A 17,961-nucleotide genomic window follows, 5' to 3' on the forward strand; every position below is an offset into this window, starting at 1 on the left:
TTGTTTTCTTATTTCAAACACATAGAAATAAGTTTCCAAGAAAAATAACTAAATGCATTCCGTGTCTATATTATTAAATAGTATTATTAAAGGATGTGTGTAGTATCTCATGTGCCATTTCCCCCCTCATAATACACTTAAAAACCATATAAATTGACGATTACTATTAATATCAACCAAAAAATAACTGTAATCCCCTTGTAAGAGGGGTCGACTAATAAATAAATATACAAACTTGATGTTTCTACTTCATACATTAATAATAACTGAAGAAATTATTATTAGCTTCTTATTATTATTATTAGGTTCGGGGTGCTTAATAACAACGCGGCGGTTAAACTCAATCAATCACTTTATTGCTATATTCCTTGAGGAAAGGCGCTTTGCGGTCTCGAGTTACTTATTGCGACTATCCTCCTTCTAGTCCCGACGTTCAAGAGCCCTGTAGCGACTGCTGCGGGCCTTTTTATGCTCTTTCTTCCCCCACTTGTGCTCCTTCCTAGTACTAATAACTGAGGCCCATCCCACGTAGTATGTTCCATACTGTACGTGACACGTCCGAGGCCGCTTCGTTTTCGCCCTCGACAACGTTCTTTTCTGTACCACCTCGGGAATGTTTGTTTAATTAGTGTCTGTATCATGTTGTTCGTGTTGTGATGTATACTAATCATATAAGAAAAATTAATGAGGTGTTCCTATGATCATCCTCGTTTCTTTTTCTTTTACAGGCTTTGATCAGTTTTCCGCAAGTTTATAATTGTGTTATTACACATATTGTTCGTGTTTGCGCTCTTCCCTCTTACATAATAAATTGATAAATATGCCCTTGTGGGTCTTACTTTCATTTATGATTGTTCAATTACCATTTATTGCTTATTATATGATTTAATATATACTTTTTTACATACAAATTTTTTTTTTAATTGCTTCATACATATTCATTCTCATTATTATGGTTATTATTTTCCTTCTTTCAGATTTATTTTACTTAGAACTTTTGTTTTGTGTATTCATTTTCTTTTTTTTTTTTTTTTTTTTTTTTTTTTTTTTTTTTTGTTTGATACTATATTCATTACATTTCACGCAGCGTTTTTCACACAACATGACAAAAATCTTTTTTTTTTTTAAATTTTATTATCATCATTATTACATACGTATTCTTTTTTTTTTTTTTTATCCATTTAACGCATTATTGAACCAAAAGGTATATCAACCGTTCTTATTTACGTATCTACTTACTATTTTCTTTTTCTATTTATTTACTTATATTTTTTCTTACCTATAGATTTTTTTTTCTTTTTTTTTTTTTTTTTTCTTTACTAGACATCGTCAATGCTTAGGTATTAAGGCTTGTGACGTGGCAAAAATTTGCTTCGCAATTTTGTTTGCCACGCCACAGTTGACGCCCCTGCTCTGAAGCTAGATAACCATGCTGATGTACACAGCCTTTTCCGTGTGCTCTGTTGTAGCGAATTTTCCATCAGGAGAAGAAAGGACAAGGTGCGAAGGGCCAATGGGTCAAGGTAGTATGAAGAGTGCGTATGGAGATTTTTGTGAGTGCCGCGGCGGCGACACGAATGAGAGAGATCGGTGGATAAGGTAGGGACTGGGTAGGTAGGTCAAAAGATAGTCAGTTGACCTACCGAGCGACGAGTTGGGGACGAACGCGACTGATGAGTTCAGTGGGTGTGAGACCACCGAGCGTGAAGGTAGGAGAGAGTACGTGGAGCAAGAGAGCTGCGTGTACAGCGAGTATTAAGTGTGTGAGAGAAAGAGAGCGAGTGAGAGAGTGAGCGGGAAGAAGGACCCGGAAAAATAAGCCTGATCCCGACCCATCCGACCCTGAACGGCGGCCATCTTGAGACGAAGCGTCCTCCTGTGACGACCCGAGCCGAGCTCGAGGTGAGAGGTGTACCGGACAGCAAGCAAGAGAGGCCCAGGTATCACACAGCGTCGACTTCCTGGACTGCGACCCTCGACGCTCATGGTGGACTGGTCTTACTGTAAGGAAGCACGGGATTCGCCAAGGTACAGTGTGTGGGTTACGCGGGGACGCGGGTGAGATCGTCGGCTATAGCGATAGACGAGAGAGAGAGAGAGAGAGAGAGAGAGAGAGAGAGAGAGAGAAGAAAAGGGCGCGTGAGACCGAGAGCGAGTGAGTAGTCGCGTAGTCGTGGTGTAAGGGCGGGACGGTTCGAGAGCCGGCGTCGGGACGCCGTGAGTGGTAAGGCGTGTTTGTGATCGTCTCCGGTCGTGACGGCAATCCACGCCCGGGACCTATAGGGTACGCAGAGTGTGAGTGTGGGGGTGTATAGGTACGGACAGGCTACCACGCCGAGGAGACCTGGTCCCAGACCGAGAGTAGTGTGAGAGGGAAAGGGGGGTGTGAAGGCGCGTAAGTGTGTGTGCGTGTGAGCGGACTAGCGTGGCTCTCCGAGCGCACCTCTGGCGTGTGGTGGCGATCGAGGGCCTGCGCTATAGCATCGGGACCGAAAGGAGGTACGAGAAGTGATTGTAGATAGCGGTTGTGGTTATTTTAAATAAATCTGTAAAAATAAAGTCAACATTGCCTTGTGTTCATTTGCCCAGACGCGAATCCCCTTTTGAGACAGGTCCAGTGAAGGGGCGAAGAAGGAGAGTGTTTCCGAGCAGAGACGTACGAGAGAGAATAATAACGGTATTTTCTCTCCAACGGTAAGTCACCTTGGGGAAGGAAAAATCCACGTTATAGGCTTCACCTTTAACTTAGCTAAAATTTGTTTGTTGCTTATGGTAACTGTTTGTTACTGCCCGTCGGTCGATCTTCTTGTCGCCGCTCACCCCGTACTTGGATAAGTATTGGCTGTAGTGCCATAGAATTCCCCGGATTTTCATTTCTTGCGACATTGTTTTTGGTTCTTCTTCGTACAAACATTCTAGATAAATTTAGTATAAGTAGGGCCCACCATTTTAAAATTCCGACCGATCCTGCAGCCGCCCCTAACGCTAGTTCACCCCTAAAACATGAAATAGTTATCCTTTTTCCCCGTTCTCACTCCCATTTATCGTAAGCTCCTAGGTCCCTAGGTTACCCTTGATTAAGGAAAGAGAGAAAAACTACGAAAAAGAGAGAAAAAATTCCATCTTTTTTCTCATTTTATTTTTATTTCTTTATTTTTATTTGTTTTAACGTTCTGTGTAAATACAAATGCCCATGCCATACAATTCATTACACATATTTTCCTAATAATCATTAAATACAATCTAGTATTACGGCTTGACTGGTTATTACGGTAAGTAGCGAGTGTGGCTCCGTCTTTACATTCAGGGTATATCGTTGCACATAATATTAATGTTATACTTATCTACATCTATATTTGTTACACTGTGTATGTGTATGCTATAAACATAAGGTACATAATAGTCTTACTCCTTAGGAATTTCTTTTTTTTAAATCAAAATTCTGTTTTTTTTCCTACGTCGCGTGTTAGGTACATGCGTGTCTGTATGTTTACAGAGTTGTTTTCGCCGATTCTCGCGACATTGGTGTATTTATTCGTTTATTGTACCTTTGGAAGGTACCGTATTGTATTACAGTTTGTCCCTATTTTGGTTGGGATGAGCTTGGAGGAGTAGATGATTTTATGATCGCACCTTTCTGTAGTGAGCAGTATGTCACGTCGGGACCAATACTTCACTCATTTTCCATTACATAATAAATTATCTCCTTTCGTCCCCCCTTTTTTTTACTGTATGGATATATATATATATATATATACCTTATCTATCCTTTCCTCATGTGACAGGATTCAAAGAGGGAATGTCAAAGGGATTCTGTTGGGTTTTCCTTTTCTCATTGCTGCTCTCCCGGCTGTGTACTCGCTGATTTTGTCCGGTACTCTTTCTTATTGTTCCCTCACAAGGCAAAAAAAAATTTTACTATGACTGGTGCAAGTACGATTTTTGATATTTTCGTGCGGTTGCCTAAGTTTTTGAAGTTTAAGAAAAATTTGTTTTAGTTGGGTACACGGCTTGTTGTTGATCCGTACGATTATTTTGGCGTACCGAGGCCTCTATGTTAGCAAGGGTGGTCTCACAACGTGGCCCCTTTGCCCTTGCGGCGGTACCCATATTGTGGAGGTGTTGGAACCTGTGAGGTTCGGTGCCCCTTAGGGGTACCGTTTCTCCTTGTTTCCCAAGACCACGAGGAGGTGGTGGCGCGCACGTCATTCGACGGCCGCGTGCTGAAGAAATACTGTCGAAGTCTTGAGTCGGGGGCGACTTATATTATTGTTATCGGGTGTACTTGCTACCGGGCCTTCATGGTGGTGGTAGTCGACGTGCAGTTCGACGCTGCTTCCTATCCTCTCGACAGCCGGTCGAAAATCCAGGTGCGCTATTAGTTGATTTACTTCTCGTCATAGTTTCCAGTTATATGCTTTTGTAAAGAAAAATTACCCTAGGTGGACGGTCCAGTGGACGGTTTGTTCGTTGCCAAGGACGTGACCGCCGATCCAGTGTTGTCTCATAACGACTGCGTGCGCCGTTAACGGGCGCTGTTATTATCCGGGAGTGACCATGGCGGGGGCAGGATAGTCCCTGACGGCGGGCGGAAGAAGAAAGGAGGAAAAGGGAAGAGGAAGATCTATCCTAGTTCGCGAACTCGTGGCCCACGATTAAAGTGTGATAAAAATTCTTTTTTCGGTTACCCCTCATTATTTCTATTTACCGTTCCTCCATGCTCCTCTCGGCCGTACAACTATGCAACTCAAAAAGGTTTTTTTTTTTTTTTTTTTTTTTTATTTAGCTTGGGGTGCGACTGATAGTCGATCCCTATGCCTTCTTCAGTGTCCCGGTTCTTCTGCTGTTACCGGGGTGGCCTTTCGGCGCGTTGCCACTGTCAACCTTGCGCTACCCCTATCGAGGATAGGGTCCTGCGAGGTGCGATGCCCTTCGGGGTCTCCATTCCTCGTGGTTGTGCGGGAGGAGGAGAAGGCGCCCGTCCCCTATTTTACTGGGAAGGTGTTGTGGCTGCACTGCCCCACCTTGGTAGGGTGAGCTTCCTACTCTCTGGCCGTCGGCTGTAGCTGTCACGGTACCATCCTGGTGATAGTGGTGGACGTCACCCTCGAAGGCGCCACCAACTATTTTCTCGATCACCGACCGGTTATCCAGGTAATTTTTTTATTTTTTATTTTTTGTTCCTTATTTCGATTTATTTATTTATTTCTTTATTTAATTCGTCTTTTCCTTCTTTTTTTTTGCTATTAGGTGCAACGTTCTGCCACCTGATGCCTCGTCCCTTCCACGCTGATCGCTGCTACCACTGATTCTCAGCCCAGCGTCGCCGACTGCCTTCAGCGGTTGCAAACGCTGCAGCTGGGGGAGGGTTCTAACGGGACTTCTCGAAGGAGTGGTTTGGGTCGTGGGTGGTGGCGAAAAAAGGAGGGGGTGAGCCACTCGTGTGGTTGTTGTAAGGACTGTGACTCCCATTAGTTTAAATGAAGAAAAATAAAAAAATGTTATTTTTTAAATACAGTGTTTTCATCCTTTTATTATTTCCCTTTCATATTCCGCACTTGTGGTTTTTTTTTGCATCGCGTACACACGCATCCATATATATGTGTAAATACACACATACACGTACACACACACACACACACACACACACACACACACACACACATATATATAACGCGCTTTGAGAGAAAACCACACGCGTCACTCTCCCGTTGTCGTTAGAGTTTTGTATTTCCCTTTACATGTGGATTTCCCTATGCGCTCTGAAGTGTTAACTTAATTTATATATTAGTACGTATATATACATGCTATTACGTTTGCTCATGCATATGTTCGGGTGCGACTTTCCCTCGCTGAGCTTTATCTAATGCCGTTCAATTTTCGTGTCTTTCGTGTTATACGTATGTGTTCTAAGTGTACTCTTATGTGTTAATTGTATTAACATGGTTTTAACGTCAGTTAGATAGAGCCACACGCACTTTTTACCCACCTCTCATACATCGTTCATGTAAAGAGTAACAAAGGAAATAAAAATAGAATATCATTTTATTATACACGTTATTTATTTATTTCCTCTCATTATTGTGATGGTTATTATTATTTTTATATCGCATGTTTCTCTCTTCTCTTGAATTCCTCAGTCTGTGCTAATTTTGAACGTAATATATTTCCTTTCGTTACATGTCTCCTCCCGTATGCCTATATTTAATGAATCTTCGCGGCACGTCCGGGGGACGCGAAAGAAAAAGAGTTCCCGAGAGAAGTGGTATTTATTTTCACATCTATTTCTACCCCCTATTCGTCTATAATGCTATTATTCGTAAGTAACTATTGGGGTGGGAAGCAAGTTGCCTCTTGGTCCCTTTCACTTTTCTTCTCCTCCTCTTCTTATAATCTCATCCCTTGGACACGGAGATTTCAATACACAAGCTTTTTTTATTTTGTCCACATGTAAGACCCGTATTTCTTCATTTCTCTGTAACTTCACATTATGGTTTCTGTAATCTATGCCGACTATTTCGTAAGGGCCCTCGTATTGGTCATCAAATTTCCCTTTAGATGGCTCTTTTAGTACATACACCATCTCACCTTCCATAAAAAAATTCGTGTTCAGCGCCCTATCATAATAGTACTTTAATCTGTATTTGTTCTGTGTTTGAGTCATTGCTGCCAATGATCGTAATTGCGCGAGTGTCCCCGTTATTTGCAGCAGTAACTCTGTATATGTTTGACCCACCTCTGGCCTCTTGAAGCTTGACGGGAGTTTTGCCTGTTGACCAAATGTAAGCTCGTAGGGTGTGTAGCCTGTACTCTCGTGTTCCGACGTATTATAAGCGAGCATACACAATAGCAATAGTTCATCCCATTTTTCGGTCTCGCTAATGTAGGCTTTTAAGTATTCTGTTAAAACGTGGTGCATGCGTTCAATTGCCCCGTTGCTCTGAGGATGAAATGCCGTGCTCCCAAGTTTTTCAATTTTAAATAATCGCGTAAACTCGTCCATCGTTTTGTTCATAAAATGCGTTCCTAAGTCTGATAATAATTTTTCTGGCGCTCCAAAGTATGCTAAAAATTTATTCGTTAAGGCTCTTACCATTTTTTCAGCTGTTGCTCTTTGTACCGGTATTAATACAATAAACTTGGTTAGCCAATCCTGTATTGACAGGATATGTGTATAGCCGTTTGTTGAAGGCTTATTAATTGGTCTGTAATAGTCAATCGAGATTTTCTTAAACGGTCTGCTGGGCGTAACTGTAACGAGCATAGCTTGCTTCGTTTTTACACGCACTAGTTTCTAAGTCTGACATGACCTGCATCCAAGTATAAATTGCCTTACATCGGCCCTCATGTTTCTCCAATAATAGTCCCTCGCTATCTTATTGTAGATTTTATTCATTTCTTTATGACCCCCGATTGTTGATTCGTGATACTCCTTAATAACCTTATATCTTTGATCCACTGGTGGTCTAACTAAGGTGTTCATGTAAAAGGTCGCTACGACCTTGAGGTTTTTGAAAGTTTCCTCAAATTGTTCCACGAAGTAGATCCATTGGCTCATGTTGAGTATTGCCAAGTCACATATCACGCCTATAGACTTTATTTTATTTATCATTACTAGTGCCTTGAGTGACGTAATACATTTCTTGATGTCCGATTTTAGCGCCGTATCTTCAAAATGCGATTTCATATTCATTCGCATTACCGCTACCTTTCTCACATTTGCTCTCATGACGTTACCAACCATCTTTTTTTCATTATTTAGGGCTATTGGATCTATGTATCCGCGCTCATATAGAGCGTCTATTGTTTCCGTATCAGGCACACTTTCTGTTATTGTCGCGAATACTAGGTTATCTAGATAATGAAATGGGTGATCCTTTGCCCGAAGCATTCTTTGGAATGGCTGTATGTCTGCTTCTTTTCCCGGTAGCCACAGTGGTTTCTCATGTGGTAACCATGTCCTGCATACTTTGTACTTTTTTAGCTGTGGGAGGTTTGATAATACTTTTTTTTGAAGGTCTGCTTCCTCTGGTTCGCTTTCCGACTCCAGTCTGGCCTTGTTTAATCCAGCCCCCTCTTCACTCTCATTGTTTAGTAAGTCTGAACTACTTGAAGAGTCGGGAGGTGGTGGTGGATTAGGTGGGGGCGTGTCCCCATCTTCATAAACGTCCTTATTTATGGAGTCACTTTTATTACGCTCTATTTCTTCAACTCCTTCCTCTTTTTCTTTCCATGATTCGTTTACTTCACTTTTCCAATTTATATTGGCACCCGATTCGTCACTAACCCGCGATTCCCTTTCCACCGGGCTTTGTTCCTCCTCGCTATGCCTGGTTGCGGCAACGAGTGGCCTGAAGTGGTTGTTGAGGAGATGCAAGTGTACATATTCCTCATTGGCATTAATCGTGAAACTTTCGAAAACTGTTTGTTGCCTATTACTAGGAAAAAATTGCATGGTTTGATGCTGGGGGTTATCGCGTATGTTACTTTGTGTCCTTTGAAAAAATTCTGCCTGATTATTTATCGGCAGCTCGGTTGGTCGGTCACATGCAGGGAAAAGGTATTCTGTATTTGTATACACGTCATTATGATTTTCTTCGTATCCAAACCTCAGCCTATCTGTCCTATTGTTTGATGTATAGTAGTTATAATTTTTGTCATTTGAATGCAGAGGTGGCCAATCGCAGAATGGTATAAAAGGTTGTTCACTGTTTGTATTTTCTTGTTCTCGCCGTTTGGTATACTTTTCCTGACAACTCGTTTTGCCTAGCCCTTTCACGCCTGATTGATCACGTATCCTGTCTACCCCTATGTTCTCCTTAATCGCATTCTCTTTTAATTCTGATTTTTCTGGTGCAATTTCCAACATCTCTATTTCTGCTGTTTCATTCGTTGGCTCTGCTAATTTTGTGTTAGGATTTTTCTTAAATTACATTTTTGGTTTTATATTTTTAAATATCTTTAACATAAGAACTTGATTTTTCTTATCCATCTTCTCATAGAGTGCATACGATTCGGGGTCATGTTCAAGCATAACCGTTATTATATCTGAATCTTCCTGTGTCATGGAAAAAGTTTCGTTTAAACCATTCCTACCGTTATCAATCTCTTCCCCGTAGTCGGACATCATTATTTCTTTCTCCCTTTTTTTTTATATTAGAGTGATGTGAGCTTAATTATATTAGTTGATTTCTGTCCACGCACGAAGAAATAATAGAGAAAAAAGGATTCCTATTTTATTTCCGATTCTGTATTTCTATTTTACTGGCTTCTAAGACGAGCGGAACTAGCCGTATTTGAGTTAAGTATTATTTTTTGTGCACGTCGTTTTCTTAGCTTAACAACCCCGAGCGACAATAAGTATATATATTTGGGAGGATAAAAAGAATTATTACTTACTTTGACAAAAGGCACAAAACGATGAGCGCCAATATACTCCAAGTCATCCTCTTTACGATGGTTCTTTTTGAAACTGGATGTTGACTCTAGTCCTTCCTTACTCGATAGTAGCTGCAGATGACTGCCTTGAATTTTCTGCTCCTGTTGTTGCACTGCACTATGTGTGCTTCCTGATTGTTGCCCGAAAATTCCGAAATATCACGAGTAAAAAAAAATTTTTATTTCGCGACAAAACCTACCCCACACTTAGCACCAAAACTGTTACGTAGGATTCTAAAGGTTCGGGGTGCTTAATAACAACGCGGCGGTTAAACTCAATCAATCACTTTATTGCTGTATTCCTTGAGGGAAGGCGCTTTGCTGTCCCGAGTTACTTATTGCGACTATCCTCCTTCTAGTCCCGACGTTCAAGAGCCCTGTGGCCACTGCTGCGGGCCTTTTTATGCTCTTTCTTCCCCCACTTGTGCTCCTTCCTAATACTAATAACTGAGGCCCATCCCACGTAGTATGTTCGATACTGTACGTGACATACCAGAGTAAATGCATCATTCTATTTCTATATCTAACCCTTTTAAACAGTGTACCCTTAAATGTCTTTTCAGTACGATACACATTACATTATCATTTCATGGTACTTTAAAGTTAAGCTGTCACTGCACTGATTCTACATTTTTATTTAATATCTATACATGTTTTATTATACGACAGTTAAAGATCAATTGAAAACTGATTAAAAACAAACTATTATTTTACACTTGTATTAGTCAAAAGAATTCATATTTACTAAAAAACTTAGTGTTACCTACATTTGTCTCATAAGCACGGACATCATATTATAGATTCGCTCATTACCTTTTATCTGCAATAATTGAAAAAACTTTTGAAATAGAGCACATTGTAAAACTCAGAAATTTTTAAGTATAATTTTGACTCTTACCATACCCAGTAATGTATCTAATTTTTTTCAAGTTTAGTGAATTTAAATTGAAAATCTCGTAAACACTGGCTCTTTTGTTAAAAAATAAATGAAAACTTTAGTATTTATTAAGTGAACTTACTTGGTACTCAAGAAAAACAAGTTTAGGCCTAAAAACATTACTTCTTCCAATGAACTCATACAGCAACTTTATTTCTAATTTCATTTTTAATAATTTCAGATTCATATAATATGCATGAAACTGTTTTAATAAATAATAAATAAATAAAATAACAAAATAAAGTGAAGAGAGGCTGAAACAAAAAAAAACCTTAGATCTCAATACAGAAAAAACATTTAAAAGTTTTTTCTAAGGCCAACAAGAATTCTTAATAGGTATGACTCTAATACAAGTAGGTGAACTAGAAATTTTACACGACCAAAAAGTATACATGCGAATATTGATACATCCTTAATCATTTTATCAAGAGAGACATTTGCATAAATAGCAGCACTTTTTTAAACAAGCACTCCATATCGTCCATACATGCCTTTTTCTCAATATCCAATATACTAAAGATTAATAAAACTAAACCGCATAATTTCTTCATTTCAAGATATTTTCTAAAAAAATTAATAATAATGAGAAAAATATTCTCCCCTGGTACGGATCGAACACACAACCTCCTGTTTTCTAGACAGTTGCTCTACCAGTGGATGTACGGCTTCTCGGTAGCTCAAATGGTAAAGCAACAGTCTAGAGAACAGGAGGTTGTGTGTTCGATCTGCACCCGGGGAGGATGTATTTCTCATTCTTATTTATTTCTTGAGAATGTGCCGCCATCTATGCAAATTCGCATCTTGACATAATGATTAAAGATGTATCAACATTTGCTTGTATACCTACCGGTTGTATGAAATTTCAAGAATTCTTAATGTTTATGATTAAATATAAGACTGCATTTAAACTTAACATCATACTTCTTTCATAGGTACTCAATCTTCATTGGCATTTTTTTCGGGGAAACAACGATAATAATAATAATAATAATAATAATAATAATAATAATAATAATAATAATAATAATAACAGTAATAATAATATTAATAATAACCAGTGCACAGTGGGTGCGGGTACCCAAGTAAGAAGTTACACTTCTATACAATTATATGGCAGATAATATAATTATAGATATCAATATACCTCCTATGAAACTATATTGTGTACAAAGGTGGTGCAATTATCGTATAAATGAGTATGCTTACATTGATTGAGTATGATTTCAATGATTATTTTAATATTTAATAACTAAACGATTATAAATAATATATTATGGCACAATTCAATATAAACAATATAAAGGCTGGCCAGTACAATATTGAGCACTTTCATCGAATCTTTCGATGATTTCAAAACAACTTCCCAAGAAAATAAGAAATACCCTTAAAAATAGCAGATCGTTGAACTGTATCTTTTTGTTGAATTTGTAAGTTAACATGTAACCTTGTAGAAAAATCGCTTTAAATTGCATTATGTCGTTTATTGAACATGTCGTTTTTCTCTCAGTTGTTTCCATGATGACATGAGGGTCAGTGCCTAAGCACACGATCAGTAAGAGCTAATTTGGGAGTACGAATGAAAACTCCGAAAAATCAGGTGTTAGTTTGAGCAACCTTTCGTTGGTCTTAACGCCAACCTTATCAGGCTCAGTCTATATCGTTAAGACGATCGTTACAGACTCTTACAGCCTGTAAGAGTTCTCAAATTAGCTCTTACTAATCGTGTGCTTAGGCACTGACCCTCAAGTCATCACTTTAAATTACATTTATAAGATCTGTATAAACCTCCTAATTTTTGTTTGTATGAAAGAGTACTATTGAATAAACCTGTTTAATTACGAATTTTGAGCTGAACTTTACCCCTACTAAGTATGTGATAAACGTCCTTATGCCAAAAAATTACCTTCATCACAAAGGATAATTGTGAAAGAAGAAAACGCAATAAAAATCAATTGTTGTATTTATACAGTACAAAATTTTTTTAAAGTTATCCTTCTGTAGGCGAGTTCTGCCCTACAGAGTAAATCAACGAATTCAAATAGGTGACCTTGAGAAAAAGTTTAACGGAAGTGGATTTTGTTGTATTCTCCCCCGTCGCCCCACCCCTCTTGACGTCCCCCTACATCACACCACACTACAGCACACACTTTGAATTTCACTAAGTACTCTTTCTCTTTTAAAAAATTTCCAAGAAAGAAAAAAAAAACATGTAACGTATGTTTGATGCAACTTTTTATTTAGTTTAGGTTTCATTTAACATTAAATAAATAATTCATTAAATGAAATGTATTTTTTTGGTATGCATTTTTTTCAAAAATTTGGAAACTAGTAGATATTAGCAGAACAGCTTTCATATGTATTCATAAACATTTATTTTCTTATCATTAATTTGATTCTTTTAAAATAATTAAATAACTGTTTATACTATTTGTAACATTTTCTTATAATTTTGTATTTAAAAAAAAAAATTCGGTACTGTATAAATACAATAATTTATTTTTATTGCGTTTTTTTTTCACGAAATTTAGAGAGGTCGGAGAAGCGCAAATATATTCAGCAACACTGGGAATTGTTTTTCTTACATAGATGAGCTTACATACACGCTTTTACACATACTTGACCCCTTCTTTCTTGTATTTAAAAAAAAAAAAAAAAAATTGGGGGGTTAATACAAATCTAATAAATGTCATTTAAAGTGATTTTTTCATAGGGTTACATGTTTAATTGTAACTTTTTAAAACGAAATATGTGAAAAAGGGTACAGTTGAAAAATCTGCATTTCTGATGATATTTTTAGTATACTTTTGATGCTTGAATAATATCTGTGAAAAAAACTCATGTGCGATAAACGTCCTGAAGGGATATTCACTGGCATGTACTACTATGCTATTAAAAAAATTTTATAAATTTGTGATGAATCTGAGCATGACGTTACAGATGTGAAGATGTGAGATTCGATGAAAGTGCACAGTCTTGTACTGGCCAGCCTCCATGTTGTTTATATTGTATTGCGCCATAATATATTATTATTATATTAAAATATTAATTGAAACCCTACTCAATCAACGCAAGCATACTCATTTATATGATGATTGCACCACTTTTGTACAAAATGTCGTTTCATAGGTGTATTTTTATATATGATTATATCTATAAAGGTGGTGCAATTATCATATAAATGGGTATGCTTACGTTGATTAAGTAAGATTTCAATTAATATTTTAATGTTTAATAACTAAACGATTATAAATAATATTATCTGCCATATAATTTTATAGAAGTATAACTTCTCACTTGATTTTCAATTATGTAAATTTTGAAAAAATATGAAAAAATTATGTAAACAATTATTTATGTATTTTAAAAGTAACAATATAATTAAAAGTAAATAAATATTTATTGTTTCATATGAAAGCTGCTCTGCTAATATATACAAATTTTTTTATTTTCGAAATAAACATCTACCTATAGAATATATTTCATTAAATAAATTATCTTCTTATTGAATGTATACTCAAACTAAATAAGTTAATTCACAGCAAATAGAAAATTTACAATAAAAATAAGCAACGAACTGTATGATAAGATAAAGTAATCGAATTTTCCATATCGGGCCTGCTCATAGCAGAGTGGGTAAGGGTCTTGCCTAATATGCAAGAGGTTGGGGGTTGAAATCTATTTGGAAACTTTTTTTTTTTGTTAACAGAAATAAATTAAAAATGCGTGCTGTAGTGAGTGTGGTGCTATGACGTTGTGTGGCGTGTGGGGGACCGGAAGTCTGTCATGTGGGGTGGGGAAAAGGGGAAAGAATTAAGCATAATTCACTTCCGTTACATTTTTTCTCAAGGTCACCAATCTGAGATCGTTGATTTATTATGTAGGGCAGAACGCGCCTGTAGAAGTATAACTTCAATAATAATAATCATAATAATAATAATCATAATAATAATAATAATAATAATAATAAAAATGATAGTTTGTCGTACAACTGGCATCGAAGCTCCCACACCGGCGACTGTGCCAGTGAGAGGGTACGCATCATCATTAAGCGACCGCACGAAGATAGTGGTTTATCAGACTACCCTTTGTAGTAATACATCCGGAAGGCTGGAGGAGATGACCTTAGATAAAAGTGGTGTCAGCTTTTTCAGCAACAACGCTGACATGCATCTGAAATATTCCAGGAATATAAGATTAGAACTAACTGCTAAGCAGACAAAGGCAGCTTTGTTTTCTTAGAACTTGAACTGATGATCAAAGATATGGTGGAAGCGGCAAAACAAAATACACAAAACTGCGTTACAAATTAAAGTATGTATAATAGTGGCGCTAAATCTCTAGTATAAGTCTGAGGATAGTTATGAGGCGACGAAAAAGAAGATGAATCACCTCTTGGAACAAGCTCACGATAATCTAACGAGGAGGAGCAACATCATTCCATAAAAAAAAGGAAAAAAATTCTTATTTAGGTCGCGGAAGAGCAGAGTTTTAATGAAGTTCTCAAAAAGATGAGGTCAGATTTCAAGCCAGAATAGGCTGAAATTACTGTCAAAGGAGTCACCACGACCAAGAACTAAGTTCTTCTCAAGGTTAGAGGAGTTAAGGATAGAGATACTCTGGTCAAAAGCCAAGCAAATACCGTGGAAGAGCTAGGATTCATAAGAAACGACGAAAAAAGGGTCAGAAAGAGACAGAAAATGACCAGACGAAAAAAAGAGAAGGCAGGGACAGTTACAACACCCGTATGGAAGGTCACGTCAACGGTCAATACTATGTAACTCCTGCTTGAAATTTTAATGCAAAAACGGATCCCCAGCTAGGCGTCTTAGGAAAAAGGTCTTGCCAGTTTAGTAGATATTTAGTATGTATCACTACAAACATCATAATAGAAAACAACATCTTTAAGCAGACTGCAAGTCCCACACAGAAGTTCGTACCCCCTTCTATTGTGCTAAAGGTAATCTGAACGACCTCGGTTGAAGAAAAAAAAAAAAAATAATAATAATAACGGTAATAGTAATGATAATAATGATAATAATTAAAACAACAATAATAATAACAATAATGATAATTATAGTAATTATTTAAGTTTTAAGAATAATAAAAATAATAATTATATCATTATGAAAATAACAACATTAGAACTCAAAGATAAACAATAGTGAAATATAAGAGCATAAATTTTCTATAAACGTGTATAAAAAATATACACAGACCGAAAAGTAAAGAAAACTAAGTATCAATAATTCTTACTTCCATATACATCTGATACAGTCCAATGTACCTTTATAGTTGTGGTGTTGATCTTGTAGTCGAATTCTTATTACCTGATACGGGTAGGTTACGGTTGACGCAATCATCTTTGAAATGGCCGCACAAAAAATATATTGTATTGTTCCCTGAAACAAGGAAATCGTATTTTTCAAGGTTCTCTGGAAGTTACAGCGGAATAAGGAATTATTTTTTTTTTTTTAATACGGAATTTTAAAACCTGCATTCAAAAGTTAAAAATTAAATATTTTATTAAAAAACTAAGGAATAAAATACATATACTCTTGGTCTACTAAAATTGTTGCAATGTATAATCCTTATTAACTTTATCTCACAACTTAATTTAATTTGTTTTTTTGGTACACCATGATACATAATTAAAAATGGTATTTCTTTATAATCCAGAAAAAAGTAGCTGAAAGCATGCTGTGTCTCACTTATTCTTACTGGGGCTTATAAGGAAAAAAATACTATATTAATATTTTTTTTACTGTAAGCTTAAATTCATTGCAAAAGATAATTTTTTGTAGAAAATCATTCACAGTCCGCAAAAAAATCATATTTCAGTATAGGTCATGCTAATTGAGTCTTCAATTCTTAACTAGCTTAGCTACAAAGAAAGAAGTCTTTTTTTATCCGAATTTATCAAATGAGGGAGATCAAAAATTTTGAGAAGTTATTTCAGTGATTTTTCGGAACGATCTATTTACTAAAATGCAATAAGATCAGTGAGTTTCCAAAAATATAAATTGTCGTTTTGTGTCTATGTATTTGTATAACAAGAATAAGCAATAAAAATATTTTTTCAACCACTTGAATAATTAACTAAGAATTTATTGCTTGCAGACATGTATAAATACATATTGTATACAATATATATTTGTGACCATATACTTTTTAGTAAACTTCAGCGTAAGAAAAAGTAGTAGTAATTATTATGTCATGGGTTTACAATTGAATGAAGTAGCAAAGCAGCATAGTAGAGGGGGTTTAATAAAAAAAAGCAGTAGTAAGACATACGCTTGATCTATTTGCTCACAATCATTTTGCCAATCAATACGTTTACAAAAAAAGAGAACAGAGGGCAGGAATAATAGTTGGAGTAGTATGATAAGACTGAATGAGTATTAAATAGTTGTTACGCGTTTCAACAAGTATCTACTTTACTCCTGAATATGTTTTTCTGTTTGTAAGAGAGAAATTTGGCAATTATCATTTTTACACCTTAAAAAGTTTAACAATGAGAAATTTAGTTTAATTTACGGTTATGTTAGTGCTTCACAGCTGCGTATAACTGACTTGTTTTATTTTGAAAGAATCAGGAAACCAAAGAAAACAGAAAAAGAAAAATAGTAAGACTACATGTGACGTTATTATACATAGATTGGTTCTTTGCCCTTGAAAAACTATGCCGGGAACGAATTACCGTTCTCATATAGTACTACTCCATGATTTTGAGTAGTTCCGCAGCATTTCAATTCGCAGATTACTGTACCTACCAAGGCGCACCCATCAGGCATTCACACATGTATGGTTCTGTATCAGTATCACAAGCGAATCTTGAAAACATCTCTATGGCTGTCACCCTCGCCACTAATGGTCCTTATTCGCTCCAACGGTATTCCATACTAGGACTTTTTATCATGGTACGTACGATATACTACACGCAGTGCATGTCATAAACAACGTTGGAAGTTAATTCCAGCTACGTTAAAGACGTTGGCGTGCACTTTTATCGTTGGCAGCTCGTGCCAGCCATAATTTTTTTAGTGTAGTTAAGGCCATTATAGTTTTTGGAGATTGTTAGCAAACTTCATTCGGAATACAAAAAAAACATCATGCTATACAGGCTGATATGCAGCAGTGGCATTCCCGGGAAAAGCATTCTAAGTTTCAATTATATTTTTAGGTCAAACAGTTTTTAAATGAGAGTTGATTGAAAATACGTTCTAAAATACCCCTAAAGGGTTAGAAGGTAACGGTGCGGCTGCTTGAACACACGGCGTTGCCACATTGTCAATCAGCTGATTCTATAAGTTGCAAAATATCAACGATATCGTTAGTAGCAATACCTGACCCATGCGTGTGCGCAAGGGCGTCAAATTTGGGAGGTAGGTAGAAAACTTAAAATGATCGAAAAATCAGGAAGAGAATGATCAATAGAATGGGACGAAGAGATCAAAATACAAAAAAGCAAGTATGGGCGGTACTAAAAAAATGGGCAAAATTAAGGTCGTAAGAGGATAAGGAGGTTTTAAAAACAAAGAGAAAAAACTCAGGGAAATCAGGAGGAGACAGTACGAAGAAGAACTATA

At 36.9% G+C, this 17,961-nt stretch overlaps 1 protein-coding gene across 2 annotated transcripts in view; it reads right to left on the bottom strand.

The window, feature by feature from the left end:
• The window catches only part of LOC106647630 (solute carrier family 25 member 32), a 205,639-nt gene that overhangs the window by 31,573 nt on the left and 156,105 nt on the right, over nt 1-17,961 (bottom strand). Inside the window, exon 5 of one of the 2 annotated variants that reach the window (XM_089589227.1) lies at nt 15,660-15,774. In XM_089589227.1, the coding sequence (XP_089445353.1) occupies nt 15,660-15,774 (115 nt within the window). Of the gene's footprint in view, nt 1-15,628; nt 15,775-17,961 lie in introns of both variants that reach the window. The other variant, XM_089589226.1, reaches the window with a different exon arrangement.

This window comes from Copidosoma floridanum, unplaced genomic scaffold (assembly GCF_036245765.1).
Source record: "Copidosoma floridanum isolate Cflo_tuat_1 unplaced genomic scaffold, Cflo_Japanese_pri ptg000008l, whole genome shotgun sequence".
Classification (NCBI taxonomy): domain Eukaryota; kingdom Metazoa; phylum Arthropoda; class Insecta; order Hymenoptera; family Encyrtidae; genus Copidosoma; species Copidosoma floridanum.